This window comes from Mytilus edulis, chromosome 1, assembly GCF_963676685.1.
Source record: "Mytilus edulis chromosome 1, xbMytEdul2.2, whole genome shotgun sequence".
Taxonomy (NCBI): domain Eukaryota; kingdom Metazoa; phylum Mollusca; class Bivalvia; order Mytilida; family Mytilidae; genus Mytilus; species Mytilus edulis.
Window position 1 is genome coordinate 57,645,764 of NC_092344.1, and position 21,111 is coordinate 57,666,874.

Genomic DNA, 21,111 nt, shown 5'->3' on the forward strand with positions numbered 1-21,111 from the left:
ATGAATAAACATGTATCTGTACATTTTTCGTCGACAGAATTTCATTACATTTTTTTTTAATTCTTGATTTATGTCATACTGTACAACTGTACACTTAGGTCATTTATTATATAATTATTGTGTGACGGCTCCAGGGAAAGTTTATGATGTTGTATTTTGTCGTATGAATCTTATAATGATGAATTTCCCAATTATTTTAATTTTTGGGGACTTGAGTATGAAGTTTAAAAGCGCAATATTTCAAATATTTGAAAGACACATATAGAGTAAATAAGTAGTAACTCTGTGTTCGATTGTTTTTTTAATAGTCAAGCAACTTAGATGAAGAAATCATCCCTTTGTCTTTACTACCAATAATGCAATGCTATAAAGGCCAGCTATTCAGTGAAAACCGGTTTGATGAGGTCAATCTTACATATACTACTACTATTGGGGTGCAAAAGTGATGTTACTTTTCATATATATATCTTTCTTTTCGTACCATTAGCGTAATGTAATAAAAATTAAAACAAACAAAACCGAGGTGAAACAGAAGTGAAAGATACAATGGATATTAAAACACACCTGTCAAGTCGAAAATAAACTGACAGCGCAATGGCTACAAAAGAAAAAGACAAAAGGACAGTACATTCTGTTCGCAGTTTTGCACTGCATATTTACTTATTACTCTATTAACATAGAGTAACAGTAGAAATTATAACAACTTTAAACTATAATCATGATTATAATAATATTTGTAATTAAATTATATAACTGTATACAAATAATAAATACCAAAAATCAACAACTATGGGTCATCATCATGCCCCCAATAATGAGAAAAGTCCCCGATTAGTCAGCTATAAAAGAGGGAGGAAAGATACCAAAAGGGAGAGTCCCCGAAATGCTGTGTGGCAGACAGTGTTATTAATTAATTATTAGCTCCCTTGGTAAAAATCCAAATTTCATATTTAATGTATTTCATTGTTAAATAATTTACATGAAGCTTAATAAGTATATATTTGATAATTGCATAGGTTTTGCTATTTGAATTCATTGGTTAAAGATTTTTTATTTATATTGTAAAGTTTAATATTTGCATCGTCGCAAAATCTTTGGTTACCTTCTTTGGATACCTTCAGTGAGAAACTTATATATTTTTAAAATCCCGTCCAAGTTTTATAAGTTACCTGCCTTGGAAGGGCTGTACAGCCAGACAAGTTTGAAATAAACGAATAAGACGTGGAACTATATGAGGACTGACATTGCATGGCAAGCATTCCATCTCCCTTTAAATAAGCGCAAACTACATGGCTTCTTGTAATAAGGGTGAATTGAAGTATTGATAGCTCTATTTCTACTTTCAAACGTTGGGCACGACATTCCTACAACACGACGTTACACTTTAACATGCGGCGTCGTAATTTTTGCAAGTTTTATTCGGTTTTTCATATTGTTGGTTGATTCTGGTTCTGTTCGTTTTGTGATGTCAAAAATTACCTCGAGTTGTGGAAATCGATTTAATAATGTTTACTCTTTAAGTTATTTTAACTAAAAATGCAGTACTGTCGCAAGTAATGCAGGAAGGAAAGATGGGACGGAAGTACATGCATACGGTTTTCCATATTTTTGTTTTATAATAGGAAGTTTAACTTTCAAGGTGCATATCATCTGTCATTGTAAAATTTCTATATCTTAATTCAACCAATACAAATATATCTGACACTCTGCAAGTAAATCGAACATTTTTACCCTTGGTTAAATTTGAATAGAATTGTATTTTCCCTGGCACATAAGTTGTCGAAATACACCCTTTCAATTACTTGAACCTTGGCTTGAGAATTATTTCCCAAGTCATCTATAGCGTTTAACTTCTGATATACATTCTAAAGTATAGTAATCTACTCCTGGATCGTCCGCGAAAACGGCAAATATAATCCCGGGTTTTTATTAATTCGATGAAACGGTTTTCGTTGCTGTTTGGGATTTGTCTTTCAATTACCTCCATTTCATGCACAAGTTTATATTGACGAAAAGTTCCGGCTTCGCTAGTACAGGAATTATTTTCATCACGACCGTTATAACTAAAGTTAACATGAATAGCAGGACAAATCGCGAAGTAAAACATTCCGTGAACTGGTATTAAGTCTTTAAATATTGGTGATTGCACCTTACTGAAGTGACGACTTTAAATGATCTATTTCGGAGTACTTCCGTAAAATAAATTTCAATTCGCATTTTACATTTAGAGGACTGTCTTGGTGTCTCCAATTTGTCTTTGCAAAAGTTGGACGAAGTTCATGTAATGGGATGTTTTCCCCATTTCCCAATTCTTTTAAATAAATCGTTAAAAGCTATAAACGATTAATAAAAATTGCAAAATATAACCTGTGTCGAACCTATGTCCCCGGGCGGAGTCTATATCAACATGCACTATTCTTTTTTTTCGGCAGCAATCATCAACCTCTTTTTCCAAATTTTATAACACGATTTGTTTTAATTATCATGAACATTTAATTGAAACTTTAGGTTCACATGTAACGTCGGAAATTAGCGTCTTTAGGATTTTAGACGTTTTCAGACGTTTGGACAAATTGGCTACCGTTTTGTAATGTGTGGAAGCATTTTATTCCCTAAAGACCCAAATATGTAGGTAATAAGAAAAGAATATTGGCATTTTTTACTCTTCGTGTATCTAACTTTTGTTTTTATTAATTATAAAAAATACGCGTTAACTGTTTTGAAAAATGAAATATCAACTTGGACAAAATGGCTACCGTTTGAAAAACAACTGTGTAGAGAAGATTTTTATTGAATCAGCAATATTTGAACTCACATGAGGCAAATATTTGTACTTTTGTTAGATATTATTATTGTCTTACTCTTTTTATTCATTTTCTGCTGTATCTACTTATAAAATTCACTTTCAGTCGTTGAGTTAAGAGCCAGTCTGCCATAAAACCATGCAAAATCTCAAATTTCGTCCAAATTGGTAGTAATAACTTTGCAACATTATATATATTTCCAAAATCTTGGGGTATTTAGGAGTTAAGATCAAAAAAAAATTTTGGTTAATTCACACTATTTTCCATTTAACAGCCTTATTTGCATATTTGTGAATTATAAAAAAATAATGCAAAAAAAATCACCAAAATTTAGGTACTTTTTAAAGGTCTGAATAATTGATATATCTCTTAAATATAGCATTATCTTGTTATATTTTGCAAAGAACATTATAAGAAAAAAAAAGAAAAAATGCATTTTGACATACTTTTTACCTTTTGGCAGGTTGCCAGAGAGATTCGTGCAACAGATGTATTAGATAACTTGCATGTAGTACATGTACTCAGTAGGTGTTTTCTCTCAAGATCATATTGATTTTTTTCAACTTTTAGGATTTTTTTTAAAAGTGCATATCAGTTCTAAGACATGTAAAAAATTTTAGCCTGGCAAATAATGGGAAGTTAGTAAAAAATGCCCCCAAATATCTATAAAATGCACTATTGTAATAGTTTTTGGCCCATAACATTTTAACTAAAACTGATCAAAGTAGACTTATATTTCGGACAATAACTTTAGTTTAAGTGTATAGATCTTTATGATTTTTTTTTCAGAAGGTTCAATACCACAAAAGGAAGCTTTGGAACGATTTTGGGGATGATGGTCCCTACCGTTTAGGAATTAAGGGCCCAAAAGGGGCCCAAAACAAGCATTTTATAGTTTAAGGATAATAACATGTGTATAGGTATTTCAATTGCTCTGATATTGTATCATAATGTTTAAAACCACAAGTAGAAGGTTTGGATTCCTTTAAATGGGTCATGGAAACAAAGTTAGGAATAAAGGGCCAAAAAGGGGCCCAAAACAAGCATTTTTCTTATTTCAAGACGATAACTTGTGTGTAATTGTATGGATCTCTTTCAAACTGTACCACAATACTCCATATAACAAAGGGGAGGCTGGGATCTAGTTTTGGATTAATTGCCCAAAATATGTAGGAATAAGGGGCCAAAAAAGGGCCGAAAAGAAGCACATTTCTAGTCCCCAAACAATAACTTGGGTTTAAGTACATGTATATGGATCTCTCTGTAATTGTACTACAAGGTTCTATGCTAAAAAGGAAAGGATGGGATTTATTTTTGGGGTTATTGCTGAAAGGGGGGTTTCAATAAGTTTGGGGGGGATTTGTTAAAAAAAATTAAGGGATTTCTTTCTTCTTTTTTTTTCAAATTTCAAATTTTGAAAATTTTCAAGAAGAAATCTTCAATTGCACAGTATTGTGCAATAGATTTGTTGATCTTTGGCCACATTTATTTTGGAACAAAAACCTTTTTTTTTGTCAAAAATTCAATCACAATCCAAATTCAGACAGCATCAAGCTTGAACATTGTGACCGTATTTAATTATTTAATTCCAACCACTGCGGTTGTATAAAGCTGTGCCCTGCGGAGCACCTGGTTTTCACATACTTTCAATTGATGACAGTCTTTTAAAAAGCTTGTTATATGAAACAGAGTTGTGAACATACTTGTACTTCAAAAAATCTTCCTCTTTGAAACTTTTGATTGGGATGCAACCAATTATAGGGCCAATCACTCTTTGAGTGTCTGGATTAGAAAGTTGTGTCTATTAGAGCGTATGTAAAAAAAATGTGGCCATTTTTCTTTAATCTACGAAAAAAGATTATGTTTGCATATATAATGTGCCAGATTAAAGTTTTTGATTTATATCTCAGATTAAATCAAGATAAAAGAAAGACATTTGAGGTAACCCTACTTCTTCAAAAATCGAAAGCTTTTCCAAAAAATATCTTGAATGTTCCCTCTCCAAAGAGCATCTCTCTTTTGTGTTTGTTGATACTTTGAGATTTTGATTTTTAGTCCCCTAACGGCAAGTGTCTAAGTGGACTTAGGTTTGCACTGCGTGTCTGTCAGTCTGTCCTTCTGTCAGTTTGGCAAATCAGACTTTTTTGTGCTTGTAGATTTTGATTTGATTTATCATGACAAGTTACAGGTCAAATTCATTATTCACGCTTTAAGCTTTTCTCTTTGTTCAGTTGAAGCCCTTTCTCTAGAATTAAATTTTTGATGAAATACTTATTCATTAGAAGACTTCTGTTCAAACGGAAATAACTCATTTTTTTAAAGACAAAATGACATTTTGAATGTTTTTTCTTTTCTTTGGTATTTAGTGATTCAATTTGTTCCAGTCTGATAACTGTGTGCAGAGTTGTTGTCTTTGGATATAGAAAATTCACTGAGATAGTCAGAATTCAACAAGTTTTTACATTTTACTGGAAGATTTTGTCTCGATATTTTTATGTAGTTTACATTATGACAAATTATAGATCAAATTTTTGTTCCATTACAATGAATTTGTGACGAGTTGGGGACTATGTATTGCCATGTATTACTCGCAGAATGCTTGTTTTTATCAAAAAATGTTCAACTCTGATGCTGCAAAATTGTTTAATATTTAGTTAAAATAGACATTGATGACTTTATTATGTGAAACTTTTTTTAGATCTATCATACTTTTACTCTTTTTTGCTAATACCTTCAATGTTCATTCATAACTAAAAACTTGTATTTTAGACCATTTTGCACGTTTTTCTTTACGGTAGACCACAATAATATTACATGTATATGAACAGTAAAATCTTACCATTTTAATGACAATATAAAAAAGATGATGTGGTATGATTGCCAATGAGACAACTGTCTACAATTAAGAGACCAAAATGACACAGACATTAACAACTATAGGTTACTGTACGGCCTTCAACAATGAGGAAAGCCCATACCGCATAGTCAGCTATAAAAGGCCCCGATAAGACAATGTAAAACAATTCAAATGAGAAAACTAACGGCCTTAAGTATATAAAAAATGAACGAAAAACAAATATGTTACACATAAACAAACGCCTTCCACTGAATTACAGGCTGCTGACTTGGGACAGGCACATACATAAATAATGTGGCGGGGTTAAACATGTAAGTGGGATCCAAACCCTCCCCCTAACCAGGGACAGTGGTATAACAGTAAATCATAAGAACGAACTATAAAAATCAGTTGAAAATGGCTTAACTCATCCGATGGACAAAAATACAAGTGGACGTGGTAGGGTAATTGTATGTCTGCTCAACAGTTTAACCATTTATCTGTGTATATTTGTTTTTATACAACCGCAAAAATTGAAAAAAATTGGTCCTATATTGGTATGACGTTGTCGTTGTCATCGTCGTCGTGATCCAAAGACATTTGGTTTTCGCACTTTAACTTTAGTATAAGTAAATAGAAATCTATGAAATTTAAATACAAGGTTTATGACCATAAAAGAAAGGTTGGGATTGATTTTGGGAGTTTTGGTCCCAACAGTTTAGGAATTAGGGGCCAAAAAAGGTCCAAAATTAAACTGTTTGCTTTCATAAAAAAATGAATTATTGGGTTCTTTGTAATGCCAAATCTAACAGTGAATTTAGATTCTTAATTTTTGGTCCTGTTTTCAAATTGGTTTACATCAAGGTCCAAAGGGTCAAAAATTAAACTTAGTTTGATTTTAACAAAAATTTAATTCTTTGGGTTCTTTGATATGCTGAATCTAAAAATGTACTAAGATTTTTTATTATGGGCCCAGTTTTCAAGTTGGTCCAAATCGGGGTCCAAAATTTAATTTTGTTTGATTTCAACAAAATTGAATATATGGGGTTCTTCAATATGCTGAATCTAACCATGTATTTAGTTTTTTAATATTTGGGGGTTATCAAATTAGTCCAAATTGAGGTCTTAAGGGTCTAAAATTGAAAATTATTTGATTTCATCATAAAATTGAATTCTTGGGGTTCTATGAAATGCTGAATATAACCATGCATTTAGATTTTGGATATTGGACCATAATAGGTAAATGTTGAATTAAATTTTTTAAAGTTTTTAAGTTTAAGTTCTTAGACCACACTCATTGTGTTGTGTCAACTATTTAATCCCAAACCAAATTCAGAGCTATATCAAGCTTAAATGTTCTGTCCATACTTGCCCCCAATGTTCAGGGTTCAATCTCTGCGGTCGTATAAAGCTGCGCCCTGCGGAGTATCTGGTTATTACATGTGGTTATGAAATAAATTTTATTGCAATTTGAAATATTTGTGTTTGTCTCAGCTGGTAGTAATAGGCCAACTATATTTTACATGTCTTATTCACAAGCCTCAAATTGCTAGAGATTACATTCTAGGAGGAAACTTGACATTACTGTTATGTCCACTGTTCTCCCAAAATTGACATAGGTATAACTAACTGGTTCATGTCAGCGTCACAAAATTTCAGTTGCAGTTTTATCAGGAACTTCTAGGAGTAGTCTCTTTATATTTGGCATAAAGCTGTATCATAATATAGAAAATATAGCATTTTTCTAGGTAAGAGGCACAATTCTATGAAATTCACAAAACTATTAAATCTTCCTCTTTTCTGGAATATATTTTAAACATATTGTAAAAATGCTCAGTTTAGGGGCAAAAAATGCAAAAAAGCGGTCTCCCCAGGTTTACTCCTTTAGTATATTTTCTAATTTAAACTTAGCTGAACTTGGTTTATTCAATTAATATAACCAGTTAACATTAGTTCAGTCATTATTTTTCTTATATTTTGACTATCACATACTTTTGAAAAGTTTATATTGAAACAGATCAAAAAATCAAAAAATCGGCAAAATGGCCATCACGCCTATCTTTAATTATTATTTTATCGTAATAAGGTATTATTTGCCGAGCACCATTTTCTAGCATTTTGAAGATGAATATATAAGCTTCATGAAATATTACATTTTATTGAAAATAAAACCTGATCTTACAAGATTCAAGCCTTTAAAAATATACAAATTTTGCAGAATCGGCACTTTTTCAAAACCATGCAATTTCAACCTGTCAGTAGGGGTATTGAGAAATCTCACAACTTTTTGAATTATCATAATTTCCTTTCATTTTAAGTTGTTTGTTAAGATATATGTTATCATTAAGCTAAATTTTCTCTATAAAACAAAAAAAAAATCAGGTCAAAATACCCTAAAATAGGCTTAAAATGACCATTTGTCAGTACAGAAATAGACAATTTTCGAATGTTCGGCATACACAAATAATGGCTGAATATTTTTTCAAAATATTTTGCACAAATAGTTATAATTACATATAAGGTATCTAAAATACAAAATATCAGTCTGATTGGAATATTTTGGATTTGGACCATTTTGCATGGTTTTATCACAGACTGGCTCTTAATGAAAAACGTCGTTGGACATTTTTCTTATTCCAGCTTAATATGCAGTCACCGAGTCAAATGAAATTTGGCAAAATAACGGCTTTAACGGCACAGAGAACCAACACATGTCGTTGTTCCTGTCAAGAATCAAGAAGATCAGAGAATAAGAAATAGGATCACTATACATAAGGGTTAAAACAGTTTTTCATAAATGTAAAGTTGGACATCCGTTTTTTTTTCACATAGCTTTCTTATTTTAATCCTAGATATTACTTAGTATATGATCAAGAGCTGTAAAAACATAATTTAAAACATATACTGAATTTGTTACAATATTGTTTCGTGTTTTCTAACATTTTTATTTTTATTTTGTTTTGCGGATGAAATTTCGAAGATTCTGTTTTAAATCCTAGGCGTTGTAGGAACATCGTGCCCAACGTTTGAAAGTAGAAATAGAGCAATCAATACTTCATTCAACCTTAGTACAAAAAGCCTTGAAGTTTGCACTTATTTGTAGGTAGATGGATAGCTTGCCTTGCAAGGAATGAATGTAAGACCTAACATACAAGGTCGGTACAATTACATGGGATGTATAAAATATATAAATTTCTCACTGAATCTATTCAAAGAAGGTAACCAAAGATTTTGCGACGATGCAAATATTAAACTTTACAATATAAATGAATATCTTTAACCAATGAATTCAAAGAGCAAAGTCTATGCAATTAACAAATATGTACTTATTAAGCTTCATGCAAATTATTTAACAATGAAATACATTAAATATGAAATTTGGAGTTTTACCAAGGAAGCTAATAATTAATTAATAACACTGTCTGCCACACAGCATTTCGGGGGCTCTCCCTCTGGTATCTTTCCTCCCTCTTTTATAGCTGACTATGTACGACATAATTTTTTTTTTTGAATGGCCCTTATCGGCTTCCGTAGAAATTTGCTGATACTTTTTATTATCTTAAGTTTTGTATATGTTTGTGTACTAGTATATTATATATAATGATGATTCTATTCAGCTATTTTTTTTAAGGATGCATGAATAAAGATATGTCACTTGGCTTGAACGAAGCAGCTCATGAATATAACAATTCCCTAGTAACTGGAATGGCCTCTAGCATTATATCAAATCGTCTGTCCTATTTCCTCGATATAAGAGGTCCATCATTGACGATCGACACTGCATGTTCTTCTGCTCTAGTCGCAATTCACCTTGGATGTCAAGCCATCAGATCAGGTACACACTATTGGGATGTATTGCAATTTAAACACATTGTAATGTTTTCACATACAATGTATATGTAAAGGAGGAATTTTTTTTGCACATGAATAATTTGCAGGGTCGATGCCACTGCTGGTGGACGTTTCGTCCCCTAGGATATCATCAGCCCAGTAGTCAGCCTTTCGGCCATTTTTATAAATTTTCTGTTTACAAAACTTTAATTTTTCGAAAAACTAAGGATTTTCTTTTCCCAGGCATAGATTACCTTATCTGTATTGGGCACAACATTTTGGAATTTCGGATCCTCAATGCTCTTCAACTTTGAACTTGTTTGGCTTTATAACTATTTTGATATGAGCGTCACTGATGAGTCTTATGTAGACGAAACGTGCATCTTGCGGATTAAATTATAATCCTGGTATATTTGATAACTTTTTTATGCACTCTATTTGTGTTTCAAGGATACCGTTTATCAACATATTCGAAGTCACGAGTTGAAAGAAAATCCATCGCAAATTTAAAGGATTAAAGCAAACAAAAATCCCTTAACAGAAAAGTCAAGATTCAAGGAGATAAATACATGTTTTTTTTTCTCATTAGGAACAGATTTTCATTTTGTATGAAAATTATAATATTAAACTAAAGCTAAAAGTTAAATATCAAGGAAATATTTTGAAAGGACCCAATCGATAAACGTGATACTATAATACTTTTTTAGGAGATTGTTCAATGGCGATTTGCGGGGGAGTTAATAGCGTATTGACGCCAATCAACTATATGGCATTGAGTAAAGCCAGCATGACTTCTAAAACAGGAAAATGTAGAACTTTCTCTCGAGATGCTGATGGATATGCACGAGGTGAAGGATGCGGGATAGTAGTTATAAAAAGCCGTAAACAGGTGAATATCAGAATATGATATACATTTTAACTTGATCGTTTTATTGATCAGGAATAACTAAAGATAAGTGACGGTTACGAACAGTTTAATGTTAGATTTCTGCAACGCATACATGTATATGATTCATCATGTTCAATGTTGAATCATGTTATTCTTTATTCATATAAATACCTTAATTTGATCCTGTAACACTAAGTTAAACTAGTGCAGATAAATTTTAGATCTTCGTTTTATCTTTACTAGATGGTTGATATGCCCTTTACCTCTTTTTATAAATATGTAAAATGCATTTTACACCTTTATCGATATTTAATAAAAAGTATAATATGGGTATAATTCAACAAACGAAGCTTATAATTGCGGACAATATAATTACATTTCTCGTTCAAATCAGACATTTAAAAACAAATCATTTATTCTTATCAATAATTAGTATAATTGATTCTAAAACCTTTATAATTTTGTAAGATATAATGAGTAATTGTATCTAACAAAATTTTAAAGGTTTTTCGGGGTGAAAGGACGGCAACTCTTATGTTCTAATCTCTTGTCATATATTACATTTTTTTATTGTATTTTCACACCACACACAGATTCTCAGGGAGAGGTTTTATAAAAGTTTTTCAATGCATAGTTGAATATGAAAACAGTCGAAAAATTCACCACAGAATTTTTGATGTATACTAAAGTACATTAATGTGATATGATTTATCAAAGTAGAATGATAAAAATATATATATATATATTTAATACTTTTCACTGCAAAAGGCACAAAATGATGGTGATAAAATATTGGGTGTAGTTATGTCTGGTTGTAATCAAGATGGAAAAGAAAATACGCCAATCACAGCCCCATCAGGAAATCAACAAAAAGAGCTGTTGAAAAGAGTATATTCCAGTCATAAAATCAATCCTGCAGACATACAGTACATTGAGTCGCATGGTAATGTAGAATACCGCTTTTTGAATGCATGTCTATAAATTGATATTTAACAGAATATTACATAGGATGTCTTATCTTTCAAATACAATGTTTTACTTGCCTTTTTATGGTGGCCTAAATCAACACGTTTTTAAATTCAAACTGTGAAAACAAATAGTTTGCAATTAAATGAAAGTATCTTGAAATTCTATAACAAGGGGCTTACAATGAGTCGTTTACGTTTTAAACTTGAATAATCGTATCCAGAGGCAAACGTTGAGAAACATAATAGTGAAGAAATTCAAGAAACTCACATATCCAAAAAAAAAAGAAGGTAACAGCAAATATATTAAGAAGATGATATTGTGGGCTTAATGAAAAATGGGGAGTAAAAAGAATAAAAAAATATGTGTTACTCTGATAATCAAATAATATTTTATCAGATTCAAGATCAGTGGCGGATCCGGAGGGAGACGGGGTAAGGTTCTGGGTTTGAAACCCCTTTTTTGACGCTCATGGCATTTAAATTGGGTAAATTGGTTGAACCCCCTTTATCCTGGGTTGGAAACCTCTTTTAAAAATGGTTGGATCCGCCCCTGAAAAGTAATAATTATATCAACCTGAATCTGCACAGCAATGCCCCGTGAATAAAGAAACACAAGTTAAACTAAGAATTTATTTTTAGCAATACAATTCAGATAAACTTTTTATATAATATAAGTACAATCAGAATTGAATAACAGAAAATGTATATATTTTATTAGTAGTATTTAAAATTTACTACAACAATCATATGATTTGTTATATCTTTTCATAGGTTCATATCTTAATAAGTTTAACATTTTCTTAATTTCATTCGGTGCGATTGTATACCCGCTTGGAATATCATAATTGAATACTGGTATAGAAATTACAGAAACAAACAAAAAACAAAAAATATTTTAGAAACAATTTACCAGAATTTATTTTTGTAATGGACAAATAATTTGATTGTTGCAATTTAAACGTTAAGAAATAACAACTTTTAAATTTGCAAAGCAATACACTATTATATATGTATTATCAACACTTCTGTACCTCATGGTTACATACTTAATTTACTGGGTTTTTGTAGGAACAGGGACCCCAATAGGTGACCCAACAGAGACAAATGCATTGGCAGATTTCTTTTCATCTTTTCTGCCAGAAGATAAAAAGATTCCTATCGGTTCTGTCAAGACAAATATCGGACATTTAGAATCCTCGGCTGGAACAGCAGGCCTTATTAAAGTACTCTTAATGATGAAACACTCTACAATTGTGCCATCACTTCATTACTCCAAAGAAAATAGTAATCCTAAAATTGATTTTAACAAAATTCCTTTAGAAGTTTCAACAAGTCTGCGACCATGGAAAGAACGCCCTGATGGATCACGACTTTCCTGTGTAAACTCTTTTGGATTTGGTGGATCAAACAGCCATGTAATAATAAAACAGTTGCCACAGACATATACCTCTGAAATTTACCATCCTTGTAATGAAACCATGGTTGATTGTATGATAGCATTATCTGCAACATCACAGGAAGCCTTGTTGAGTACAACCGAGCATTTTATTCAAAAGATCGAGAGTGAAAGCTATAACATACAGGAATTATCATTTACATCTTTGATAAAAAGAAGCCATTATCGTTACAGATTTGCCGTAATTGCAAACAATATGAATAACCTGAAGGAAAAATTGAAATGTTTTCCCACAACAGATGAAATGTCAAAGAAAATTAAACCTGTTCAGTTGACATTTATTTTTTGTGGTGTCGGGACAGTTTGGAAAGGTATGTGCCAAGGTTTTCTGACCAATAACAAAGTTTTCAAGGACACTGTCATAGAAATCGATGATGAGTTAGGAAAATACACAAAAATAAGTATCCTTGATACACTGAATAATCCATCAAGTTCCTTTCTCAAAGATCCTTTCCTTGGACCTTTGGGTATATTCACTTGTCAAATGGGTATCTTGAACATGTGGAGGGATACAGGTGTTTCTCCTGATCTCATCATTGGACAGTCAGTTGGCGAAGTTGCTGCTGCATACGCTGCTGGATGTCTAACATTGACAGAAGCGGTACGGGTTACCTACTACAGATCTCTTCTTTCATCTAAATCAGCTGGAGGAAAAATGGTAGTTGTTGGAAATAGTAACATTGGCAAAATCGAAGAAATATGTAAGGCATCTGGGAACAAACTAGCCGTCGCTGTTTACAGTAGTAACGAGACTTGTGTTGTATCAGGGGACGAACATTCCATTCAAGATTTGAAAGACATAGTATTTTCGAAAAATGAGTTTTCATCTGTTTTGCTGAAAGAATTAGATGTCACATGTGCTTATCATAGTCATCATATGACGGAGGCGAGCCAACAGCTTAAGACAGAACTTAAATCTTTGAAAGGCGGAGCACCAAACGTGCCAATTGTATCAACAGTATCTGGAAAGCAGGTCAATGGACCAGAAATGGGAACTGCAGAATATTGGTCTGCCAATCTTCTCAAGCCTGTTTTACTTCGTGATGCAGTAAAAGAAGCAATAAATCCAGGAAAAAATAATATATTTATCGAAATTGGTCCAAAGCCAATTCTTCGGCCACACTTGAAAAATATCACTAATGAGATGGCAATGGTAATTCCATCAAGTAATTATCCAGACGAATGCGATACATTTATGAAAGCAATCAGTGAAATATACATGCATAATGTCTCTATAAAGTTTGATAAACTCTGTATGTTGCAACAAAGATTGACCGATATTCCAAGATATAAATTTCATAGATCAGGAAAACTGTTAATATCAAAGACCCTTAGGGCATCTCTTCAGGCTAATGTAATCAAGGGCAATACCCATCCTTTTGTAACAAGAAACCCTTTGTCGGATGGATTCAGAGTAACATTATCTAAAGAGAAGACATCTTATATTTATGAACATGAGCTTGATAAGCAACACATTGCACCTGGAGCCATTTATGCTGAAATCGGACTTGTAGTTTTAAAGACTCACAGTAGCTATCCATTATCAGACATATCAATTAGTTTACACTTTGTAAAACCTCTTGGCGTTAGTCAAAATTTGCCAGTTGAGCTTGAAGTAAGTGTGTCAACAACAAATTGTACTTTTGATGTTAAAAGAAAAAACGATATGATTTGTGAAGGGAAATATTTTAGGACGAAAACACCTGATCTTGTTCAAATTAACATTGACGAAATAAAACAATCTTGCCAAACATATGTCACTAAAAAACTTTTCTACGAAACCTTGAGTAAACTTGGCTTTGAATATGGACAATCGTTGAAATTGATAGGTGATTCATGGAGATCAGACACAGAATACATTGCAACAATGAATGTTCCAGATGAAGTAGTGAATGCAATGCATTCAATGCATTTACATCCATGTATATTAGATGGTGTACTCCAAACCCTATCCATTTCATGGATATCTGTCATAGAAAAATATAAATATTTGGATGACGAAGTTTCTCGTCCTATCCCTATTAGATTAGGAGCCTTAACATTACGAAAATCTCCTCGAAGCAAAATGTTCATCCATGGAAAACTGATGCAGTCCTCTATTCAACACGCCTTTCTGAATATACTGCTTCTTACTGAAAGTGGCGAAGTAGTGGCAACAATAGAAAGTTACGAAGTGAAGAACGTCGCACCCTCCTTTTCGATTTTGTCTTTGTCTGACAAAACATACGGAGTCCGCTGGTCATATGTTAAAGTTGAACACCTGAATATTCCAGAAGGAAACCTTCAAAACACATTATTCATTTGTTTAACCGTGGCATCTTATAAGAGTTCAAAATTAATACAAGTGGATGATACGAGTTTGGCAATTCTTTTTGATGTGACGTCCAATGATTCTAACAAACTGTTAAATTATATAGAATTAGCATTAAATGCGAAAAGTATGAAATGGAGTAGTATCTCTGACATTGTATATTTTCCGGGATTCAAACATGCTGATAATAATCTAAATACGAATATTATTTACAAATGCACCAGAGATTCATGCTTGATACTTCTTAAACTACTCCAAATATTGATAGAAAAGGCAATAGAAATACCAATATATGTCATTACAGAAAATACACAAGCACATATTGGTGAAGAAGAAGGCGCTTTGTACAACGTTGCTGGATCTGAACTTTGGGGAATGGGCAGATGTATTGTACGGGAAAGAACATACTCCAACTTGAAACTTGTCGATCTAACAGAGGAGTCTAGTATTGAACGTTTGCCTCTGATAATTGAGAATTCAAGGGAAAATGGCATACTGAGGAACACACCCGAAATTAAATGTTTTGACCACGGCATATACATGAATCAGATTGTTAGATTGTTAGCCGATAATTTCCAAGGATATCGATTGAGCTTGTACAACCCACAACAACAGCTTGAATTAAGATCAAAAGATTTTAAAACCATGGCAGATCCATTCTTTGTTGAAAATGTCACTCAAAGAAAGTTTGATGAGACAAGACATGAAATTATAAATGTAAAAAGGGCGATTGTTATCCCTCACATGAGTCCTATTACAACAACTATGGCAATTGATGATCAAGATCCATGGAAAAATACAAGGGATAATGGCCATCCAATAATTGCCACCGAATATTTTGGTAAAATTGCTTCAAAGACCAAAACCAATAGCTATTCTGCTATCAATCAGGAACCTTCAAATATTCATTCCGAATCAAATCCAGATTCAAACAACATGGACGTTATCGGCTGTTATCCAAGTATTGTTTCAAATTATGTATGTGTTCCAAAATCGTGCCTTATACCATTGGAAGAATTCAATAACCAATACAGGCCTGGATTGATGCATGAATGCATATTATACATCTCTGTTTTAGTAGAATTAAATGAAAAAGTTCCGATAGGGATACTATATGACAAAAGCCTAGGTTTGGATATTCACATTCTAAAATCATTCCTTGAAATGGCTCAATATAAAGTAGCTTATCTTCTAAATGTTGTCGACTTCCCCGACGAATGTGACCTGAACAAAGATTGCCAAATAGTTCTGTTTGTAGACAATATGACCTGCATATCTGAGTGCATTGCAAAAGTTTGTGACGTCACTCCTAAGATAATTGCTTTATCAAATTTTATCAATAAATCAAAGGAAAGGGTTTTAAGACATACATGTAGCCTTTCTAATAGTGAAATTTGTATAATTAACTATGATGAAATTATGAGCGAACCACGGCTTGGTAAATTGGTAAAAGCATTAAGGTCATTCTTGTCTAAGAGTTGTAAAATTGAAAAAACACCAGGTGTAAGTGACAAAATTTCTATTGTGAATTTCGATGACCGTAATCAGGAAGAGAATGCTATAAATGCCTCCGATAGAGATGTAAAGATTGACATAAGTCGAATCTTCAACAAATCATCCGGTTACCTTATAATTGGGGGACTCACTGGGCTTGGATGGGAAATCGTAAAACTGATTGCAGAAATGGGCGGCGGTTGCATCTCAATCATTGCCAGAAGCACGCCAACTGAGGAACAACTTTCACAAATGAAATCAGTCATGAAGAAACACGGTTGTCATATCATATCCCTAATAGGAGATGTAACAGATTATATGTCACTAAAGGGAGCTTTAGATCAATACAAGGATGAATTTCCAATATATCCCCTGAAGGGTGTTTTTCATGGGGCAGCTGTAGTTGATGACGCACTAATCGTTTATATGAAAGAAGAACAATTTGAAAAGGTTCTAAGGCCAAAAATTTTGGGAACACTTAATCTTCACAATCTTACACGGGATATGAATCTTGACTATTTTGTCATGCATTCATCAATTACATCTGTCTTTGGAAACAGTGGACAGACAAATTATGGAGCTGGAAATGCATTTATGGATACATTTGCATTTTATCGAAGATCAAAAGGCTTATGTGGACAAACAATTAACTGGGGAGCGCTGCATTTGGGATTATTAACTACGTCTGAACGGGTTGAGTTGCATCTGAATTCACAAGGATACATTAGTCTGAAACGAGACGAGATTATTGAATGTTTGCTTCACACTCTTTGTAAAAATTTTACTCAGATTGTGTATGGTATTTTCAATTGGGAGACAATCATTCGTCAATCTCCAGATATGAAACATTTACATTCAAAAATACAACCGTTGTTAACCGAATTAAATTTGAAAGATATATTCACCTCAAAACAAGGTAATAAGATAAATGTTGATGTAGATGAGATTTTAAAACTTCCAGAAGAAAAACGTTATGCCAAAACTGTTGAAGCTCTGGGGGAGATAGTAGCAGATGCCTTTGCCATTGAACTTACGGACATTAATGAAATGACTTTTTTTGTTGACCTTGGAATAGACTCAATGAAAGGAATGTCATTGATCAATAACATCTATACGTATTTCATTTGTAAAATTCCCATTGTAGCTGTCTTGGAGCAAGATGCAAATATCAACACAATTGCCAGGATTATTGTAAAACAGATGGAAGTTGCATTGCTTCAGCAGTAGGTGAAGAATTATTCAATTAAAAATACAATTAAACGCCAGAAAAAAATGTCATTCAATTTAAATTTAGAACAATTTATATCATTAAAGATGATGATTCAACAAGTCAAAACAATTGGTCTGCTCTAAAATTGTATTTCTTTGAACCGCCGCCACAAGAAAAATTCAAATCGATCGATTGTTTCTAGATGTATTGCCTTTGAGGGAAGGATACTCCAAGTTATAAATGAAAAACACACAAATTCACCAGTTATGAAATACTTCATTTGATCTGGAATCATGTCTACTGCTGATAATGCGTTCCCTATCTGAAATATAAAATTATGCAGTTACTGCTGTCAACCTTTTCTTTGATACATAACTGAAAAGAAATTAGATAATGAATTTTGCAACGGGGCAGTGATTAAGAAAGTTTGAAGCCACATATTTAGTCTCACAGCATCCGGCTTATAATGTTCACGATACAAATCAAAAGATATGTTAAATTCCATCATAAATTTTAATCAAGATTTTACGCATCATTACATACATGTATTCATGAGCGAAATTTTGATCAACCGATGATGCTTCACCTGCATGCAAATCCCTAATTCGTCGAGAAGTCGAGGTTAATGGAGATACATGGGGCTACAGCAAGTTACAGAATTCATTATTAACATTGACAATGTTACTTTTAATCAAATAAAAGCAACATGTTACATAAACAAACGAAAGGAATGGAAAATGTGCATATCTATACATCCATTGAAGAAGGTCATTCGCAGCAAAGTATCCAATATGAAAACAGAGACATTTTATATGAAGGTAAGGACACATACTTAAGTAGTTGAAGGTTAATACATTCGATAAAAACTTTTCCGCTACGTGTAAACCCTGTGGTAAAATAAAATTGTCTTTGTTATGTTTATTTTTTTTAAAGCATATAACTCGTTCAGGATTTAAAATGTGTAAATATTGATTAGTATGTCCTTTTTTATAATATAAAAACAACAAAGTGTGTACCATGTGAAAACCAATATGGAAGTGAAGATTGAGAGTATACAATTTGCTAGTAACCTATATATGCAGGTGATGAATGATTAAACAAAAAGTATAACAAAACCGCGGAGTAGAATAAATCTTGAAAGAATGGATACTAAATGAAATTTATTATAATTTTTTTTTGCTATTACACATCTTTGGGATATTATCTATACTATTATAGTAATAAGATGAAAAGTATTGAACGAAAGTTTAGCAAACAATATCTATCTACTTAAAATAAGATTCGAGAAATCTTATTGTTATAGAATTGTTGATTATGCGCTTGAGAAATGGACAACAGTGAAAAAAAGGATTCACAAGACGTTACACAAAGAAGTACATATTAATCCAATCCATACTAATCTCTCCACAATTTGGAACGAACGAAGGTGCTCTTGAAGTATTGATTTACCAAAGATACCATGCTTATCATAATTATAGTACCAAGAGGCACAACTAAAAAACATATAAATGTATCAAAATTTGAAAAATAATACAAGAAATACAAAAGTCAGTGGCTCCTGAATTTCGACAGGTGCAAAAATTAGGTGGGTAAAACATTGTTTAGTGAGATCTCAAACCTCCTCCTATACAGTTCCTCTAGCCAATGCATAGTATACAAACATACAGCAATACTCACAGTTAAACGTTCATCTCCTAGTTCGAATACGATCAAGATTAAAAGTGCAGGATGTCTTTCTAATAAGACGATTATGGTACACTTCATTTGTATAAGAAACTTTTAGAAAATTATAGCTGCACTGAAAATTCCAAAGTTAAATTATTTTGAAATTTAAAAGTAATATTTGTTTTCAATTGTATTTTCAGAACTACTGATATGATAAAGACGAATATAAGCTGCATGGCTTTGGGGATTAATGGAACAAATTGGAAACGACAGCTCCTCTGAACGTTACAACCAACTAGTTGACAATTGGCGAACAAGTAATTATAATCATGACAGGGAGTTGTAAAGTGTTCATAACCTACAAAATGTACAGAATTCTCTATCGTTATTTTTTTTATTCTTTAATACGCTCATACAAACAATAGAAAACTCGTTATTATTAGATGCATTTAATATTGATATGTGGCTTCTGTGAGAATATAAAAGAGTTAAACAATAGGGGGAATAATCATTGTTATATGGGTGATTACACCGTTGAAATTTAAGAGAATTATTTGTTTTCATTTGTATAGACACTTAGAGCCTAAACGGCAAGGAAAAAAATGTGTATTCATATTTTGTGTCTGGAAGTCAAATTATGAACTACTATATATATAACAAAACTTTTTTTGTGTAGCGATAATCGAACTAAGTCCATTTATTTTATGAATAAACCAACTTAGTATATATAAGAAATGTTTCAGCTCCAGTTTGTTTTTCAGTTGTAGCAAAAATGTTAGACGTAAACCATGTTACAAAATTGATATATAACTAAAAGAAGCTTATTTATTTAGATTGTTATATTATAAAAGCTGATTTATTATAAAGTGGTGCTTGTTTTCGATGTTAATAACTTATATATATTGTTTGTCATGTCTTTTTTGAGATAACATTTTGAGAAGTGATACTGTAAAAAAGGATTATTATGACTAGTTATACTGATACTTTCAAGCATTCAAAGTTCTAAATATCAAACTTTATACTTGAATCAACTTTGCGTACACTATATTGTTATTTGCTTTTTAAATGTTTTGTTATTTGTTTTTTTGTAATTTTTTTAGTTTAATTTTGTGTGTGTAATTTTATGTACATCTGTGTTGTGTCTTTAAATCTTTTGATTTAAATAATATCCCATGTCCTTAGTTTTTTTCTTTTATATATAATTATATTAGTGGTATTTCAAAAAAGGTGGACAGTTGTCTCGATGATAATCATTATACCCCATCTTCTTATTTCTATATACATGAATGCAGTATTAGTTATTTTTGGCTTTGAACTTTTCTTTCAGATCTGTACTTCGTGTGTTAAACGTTTTTGTGAGTTGATGTTGGACTTAGTATCTTCTTGAGGAGTTAATCACGTTTCATTCAAGAGTTTTCATAGTTGTTTTTGTATTTTGCCGTGCTATAGTACTACTGACAAAGATAAGGGGAGGGTTGGGATCCCACACACATGTTTGAACACGCCATATTCTTTATGTGTCTGTCCTTAGTCAGGAGCCTGTAATCCAGTGGTTTTTGTTTGTTGCTGAAAGTCATATTTGTAGTTCTGTTATTGTTTTGTATATAAATCAAGTTGTTAGTTTTCTCGTTTGAATTGTTTTGTAAT

General features: G+C 32.2%; 1 protein-coding gene and 1 long non-coding RNA gene across 2 annotated transcripts in view; both read left to right on the forward strand.

The window, feature by feature from the left end:
• LOC139485827 (uncharacterized) overlaps positions 1 to 21,111 on the forward strand; it is a 971,519-nt gene that overhangs the window by 240,929 nt on the left and 709,479 nt on the right. The window lies entirely within an intron of this gene.
• Positions 9,276 to 17,816, forward strand: LOC139520588 (probable polyketide synthase 1). The gene is made up of 4 exons (XM_071313389.1): positions 9,276 to 9,475; positions 10,179 to 10,360; positions 11,129 to 11,303; positions 12,397 to 17,816. The coding sequence occupies exons 1-4, from the start codon at positions 9,277 to 9,279 to the stop codon at positions 17,814 to 17,816; spliced, it is 5,976 nt and encodes a 1,991-aa protein (XP_071169490.1). The 5' UTR covers position 9,276.

What these genes read in the sequence shown, in the direction of transcription:
- LOC139520588 (XM_071313389.1), top strand. Translation starts at nt 9,277, where the DNA reads ATGAATAAAGATATGTCACTTGGCTTGAACGAAGCAGCTCATGAATAT. An exon ending in ATGTCAAGCCATCAGATCAG is followed by an intron (nt 9,476 to 10,178) that starts GTACACACTATT and finishes ATACTTTTTTAG; the next exon opens with GAGATTGTTCAATGGCGATT. An exon ending in TTATAAAAAGCCGTAAACAG is followed by an intron (nt 10,361 to 11,128) that starts GTGAATATCAGA and finishes TCACTGCAAAAG; the next exon opens with GCACAAAATGATGGTGATAA.